The following is a 5,242-nucleotide window of genomic DNA, read 5'->3' as shown; positions in this document are numbered from 1 at the left end:
CAGATGGTAGCATCCCAAATGTGGACTACCTTGGGTGGCTGCAGCTAAAGCTTTAGGACAATTAAACCATCTTGGGTGCCTGTTAAGTAAGCAAGCCAATGTTACTCCCTCACACTGAGTGGCCTGCTCTCAGACATAGAGACCATCAGACATGCCGCCTTGCAGAACAGCGATAGAGTTTTTACTCTGCGCACAGGAGCATGGCTGTGTAGACTCTGAGGGCATGTGTTGCATGAACCTCTGCATCCACAGCTAGTCAATCCACAAGAGCATTCAGGTATTGAAGGATTCAAGAAGCTTCAAGTGGAAAAAAAAGACTGGTTCAATAAACTCTTCCAGTCCCAGGGACTAAAGGGTTGGATGATGTCTAGCTAAAACAGGACTATTAATTCTCTTAGTGGTTGTTGTTGTATTGTTAATTTTCCCATGATTGTTTGAATGCTTTTAGAAAGTCTTACAAAATTCTTTCAGTTCCATCTTTGTTGTAAAACAGAAAGGGGAAAGATACCCAACACAGGCTCCTCATGGACTCCTTGGAGTAGAGAATTGGAGGCCAGGATGGCACAAAAACCTCTCAGAGACTCAGTGAGGAAAGGAAAATCCTTAAAAGTACCTAAAAGTATTCTTAAATCCATTAAGTACCTTAAAAACCTTGAGTATCTCAAAGCATTAATGAGCCCTGCTAAGTTTCAGGACAAAGTTCTCAAGGGACTCGTTAAAGCAGATAATTGGGGCCATGATTGCACAAACCTCTCACAGAGTCTGTATCAAAAGGGAAACAACAAGTACTTTGAAAAAACTGAAGTACCCTGAAGCATTAATGAGCCCCACTGAGTGTTGTTACTGACAAAGTCTCTCCAGGGACTAATTACAGCAGTAATTGGAGGCCATGATTGCACAAACCTCCCAGAGACTCCAAGGCAAAAGCCAAACCCAAAGTCCTTTGAAAAACCTGCAGAGAGGCTCCCGGCACAGAGGCAGTTCCTGGCAAGGACAGCGCTGCAGACAGACAGCTCTGCCCAGGAGCAGCTCCTGTGCACAGCCCTGCAGGGCTGGGGCACTGCCTGCAGCCACCCCGGGCACAGCACAGGGGCACAGAGGGGTTAAACTCAGCCTGGGCTGGGAGCACAGAGCAGAGCTACCTCAGGGCTCACTAGAGCAAAAATCAGCCCAGCTTTGAAACAGTCATTCCCTGGCTGTGGGAAGAGAAGCTGCAGTTCCTGCAGGGATCTCCTGGAGCTGGTACATCCCACAGCTTTGAGGACCTTTCAGGAGGACTCTCAGAGCTGCTCCAGGGCAGGGCTGTGGCCCTAGGGCAGGGCTGGCTTTCCCTGCTGCCCCAGCCCAGGCACAGCCCAAGGCAGCTCCTGTTGCCCGGCTCTGCTGCAGGGCTGAGCAGCCGGGGCTGCAGCCAGGGGTGCCCAGGGCTGTCCTGCAGAGCAGGGTCCTGCAGCCCAGGGCGCTGTGCTGGGGCAGGGACTCTGCTGCCTGCCAGGGACAGCTCTCAGCCGGCCCTGGCAGCTGCTCCCGGCACGGTGGGGAAGCTGTGGGGAGAAGGAGCCACCCTGAGCTGGGCAGGGGCTGCTGCTGAGAGGGGCTCGGTGGGGCAGGGCTGCTCCCAGCTCCAGACCTGCCTGGGCACAGCTCCAGAGGACACTTCTCAAAGAAGGTAAGCCAGGGATTGCTGGAAAGGTCAGGAGCTTTCCTGAGAGTGTTTTCAATTTCCTACTTGGAGAAAGATGGAAATGTTGGGGTGGTGACACAAAGTTTTTTGTATTTTTTACATTTTTATATATTCATAGCTCTCTAAATTACTATTATATAGTCACAATTCTATAATCCTTACTTAACTCTACTAAACTCTTAACTGTATTAAACCACTATTATATTCTTATATAGCTTTATCCTGAATTGAATCTAGTATGTTTCCTTACCTTTCTCTTAATAACCTGACTGTCTAAATATATGCCTAAAATGCTGTATAGTCCTATTATTTTATATAGTCCTGAAATACTATATAGTCTTCTAGGAACTGGACATATAGGAGCATTTTGGGTTTTGAGAATGAGCAGAATATGAGCAGTCATTATAAAAAGTGAAGGCAAAGAAGCCTTTGGACCTACTCCAATGGGATGACCCAGGGGTGCGTAACTAGGGAAACTGAATCTCCTTTTGGATGCTCCTGTTAAATATCCTAATTATCAACCTTAATAAATTGTTGAAATCAGGAGGTGGGTGTGCCCTTTCCCACTGGGACACCTGGAAGCTTCCAATGAGTGTCTGGCTTTTAATTTACTTTACTGTTCTAACACTGCTGCAAGGGTTTTTTTTTTTTTTTTCTCTTTGGATTATAGACAACAGGGGGATGAGAGAAGCAGAACAGGAATTGTAATCCCAGAATCACAGAACATTCTGAGTTGAAAGGGACACAGAGGATCATCAAAAGAAATGTTTGAACATTTACACAGACTCCAGAACTGTGACTTAAGCTGGTCAGTATCTCTGCTGGGAGCCTCTCAAAGGCCCTCAGCCACTCCTCAGCCCTGGACAGCAGCAGCATCACCTCTGCAGGGCCCAGCAGGGCTCTCCTGAGCTGCCTTTGCCCAGCTGCACACAGAGCCTGCCCCAGCCAGGGCCCTGCACACAGGCAGGTTTCTGCAGGGCCCCGGCCAGGGCACACGGGCTGGGATGGGCTCTGTGAGCGCTGGCAGGTACAAGGCTCCTCTCAGGAGGGAATGTCCAGGCCCAGGGAGATGCTCAGAGAAGGAGAGGGGGCTGAAGAGAGCAGAGCTGGGGGCAGGATGAGGGCACGGTTGGTGCGTGGGAGGTACCGGGCACAGGTGGGCATGGGAACATTGTCCTGAGTGCCCAGCTGTCTCTGCCCTGCCCTCTCAGGCACAGCACCACAACATCTTCTCTTGTTTCTGCCCTGCCCTGATATTGACCCTGTTACCTGCTGCTCTCAGGGAGGCTCTGGCATTTGCAGCAGCTGAGTCAGGCACTGCCATTGGCATTCCTGCCAGGCAGGGGTGTGGCCATGGGAATGGGGTGTCCAAGCTTCCCTGGCACCTGTGGGGCTGTGGGCAAAGCAGTCCATGGGAAAGGGGAATGAGCTGAGCCCCCTCCCTGAGATCCCATCATGGGCACAGCCGGGTATCTCCTTGCTGTGCCCTTCCAAGCTCTGAGCTGCCCTCCTGGGTGCAAATCTGTGCTAGAGCCTCTGGGAGCTCCCTGAATGTCCCACGGGGAAGGGCAGAGCTGCCACAGCTGAGGAAATGCTGTTGGGTTTGCCAAGGGGGCCATGAGTGTCCTTGGCACAAGGGGGGGCTGAGACCTTGCCCAGAGACCTTGAGAGAGGGTGAGACATTCAGGGATCCCTCTGCTCTGGACAGGGTCTGGTTTATCCCAGGCTGACCCAGGAGTGTGATTGTGCTCTGATTGCAGCCTAAGGTGCAAAGCCAGGGCAGTTGGGAACAAGCCCATCCAGCCCCTCACCTTCCTTTAGCCACAGGGAATACTTTCCCTCTCACATCTCTAAGTGGGAAACTCTGAGTGCAGCCGAAATGCTGGGGATTTCTGACCTCAGAGAGACAGGAATGATGTGTGGGGAGGAAAACAATTCCTAAAACAAACTCCTGCCCTCTATTTCCTTTAGAAATGGGAGTGCAGACACTACCAAGCCTTTCTGCATTAGGAGTGGTTCCTCTGACAAATCCTGAATATCCAGCCTTGTCCCTCTGCCCCATGGCCACAAACCCAGGGCAGTGGGGCAGGGATGGCTCCTTGAGGGCCCCCATGCACAGGCCTGGCTGCTCCTGGCAAACTCAGCCTGCACAACTGGAGCTCAGGCAGGGACCCAGGTGAAGGTTTTCCCAGAGAAGGAAGAAGGGTGGGTGAGTCCCAGCAAGACAGTCTGCAGGGAATGGCCCAGGTTTGGCTCAAAGCAGCTTCTCCTGACTTGTCACTGTCCTTTCTCCATGAACAGGTCTCCATGTTCAGCCCCAGCAAATGTCCAACAGCAGCTCCATCAGGCACTTCCTCCTGCTGGCATTTGCAGACACGCGGCAGCTGCAGCTCCTGCACTTCTGCCTCTTGCTGGGCATCTCCCTGGCTGCCCTCCTGGGCAACGGCCTCATCATCAGCACCGTAGCCTGCGGCCACCACCTGCACACGCCCATGTTCTTCTTCCTGCACAACCTGGCCCTCAGCGACCTGGGATTCATCTGCACCACTGTCCCCAAAGCCATGCACAATTCCCTCTGGGACACCAGGACCATCTCCTACACTGGATGTGCCACACAGCTCTTTTTCTTTCTGTTCTTCATTGGAGCAGAGTTTTATCTGCTGACCGTCATGTGCTATGACCGCTACGTGTACATCTGCAAACCCCTGCACTACGGGACCCTCCTGGGCAGCAGAGCTTGTGCCCACATGGCAGCAGCTGCCTGGGCCAGTGCCTTTCTCCTTGCTCTGCTGCATACAGCCACTACATTTTCCTTGCCCCTGTGCCATGGGAATGCCCTGGGCCAGTTCTTCTGTGAAATCCCACATATCCTAAAGCTCTCCTGCTCACACTCTAATCTCAGGGAACTTGGTCTTCTTGCTGTTACTGTCTTTTTAATATTTGGTTGTTTTGTGTTCATTGTTTTCTCCTATGTGCAGATCTTCAGGGCCATGCTGAGGATCCCCTCTGAGCAGGGACGGCACAAAGCCTTTTCCACCTGCCTCCCTCACCTGGCCGTGGTCTCCCTGTTTATCAGCACTGGCATTTTTGCCTACCTGAAGCCCCCCTCCATGTCCTCCCCATCCCTGGATGTGGCAGTGACAGTTCTGTACTCGGTGGTGCCTCCAGCCCTGAACCCTCTCATCTACAGCCTGAGGAACCAGGAGCTGAAGGCTGCAGTCTGGAGACTGATGACTAGACAATGTAAGAAACATTAAACTGCTGGACAGTTTCTGAAAATAATTTGTAGTAAATGTTGTCTTTGATACTTCTTGTTGGTTTCATTTTGGAGCTTCTTTTTCGTTGTTTACCTTTTTAATGTTGTCCCCAAATGAAAGCAATCAATTTTGCCATATCTCATTTTGTATCTCCACAGGTCTACTGTGACCTGTAGACTGTGTCAGTGAGGAGCTGTGCTCTTGATACCTTTAAATGAAAAAAAGGATGTATTTCATATGAAGCTATCAAGAACATAGCTCCTCACTGCCACAGTCCAGCAAAGATTTCCCTGGAGATCCC

The 5,242-nt window shown here is 51.3% G+C and overlaps 1 protein-coding gene across 1 annotated transcript; it reads left to right on the top strand.

The window, feature by feature from the left end:
* Positions 1 to 4,389: 4,389 nt before the first annotated feature.
* Positions 4,390 to 4,942, top strand: LOC134434190 (olfactory receptor 14J1-like; the record flags this gene model as incomplete). The annotated part of the gene is made up of 1 exon (XM_063182870.1): positions 4,390 to 4,942. A coding segment is annotated over one exon (552 nt), but the record flags the coding sequence as incomplete, so codon positions are not given.
* Between the last annotated feature and the right edge of the window lie 300 nt (positions 4,943 to 5,242).

The sequence above is a fragment of the Melospiza melodia genome, unplaced genomic scaffold (assembly GCF_035770615.1).
Source record: "Melospiza melodia melodia isolate bMelMel2 unplaced genomic scaffold, bMelMel2.pri scaffold_32, whole genome shotgun sequence".
NCBI classification, from domain to species: Eukaryota; Metazoa; Chordata; class Aves; order Passeriformes; family Passerellidae; genus Melospiza; species Melospiza melodia.
Note: the sequence above shows the minus strand (reverse complement) of the source record. Positions and strands in the feature narration are given on the sequence as shown.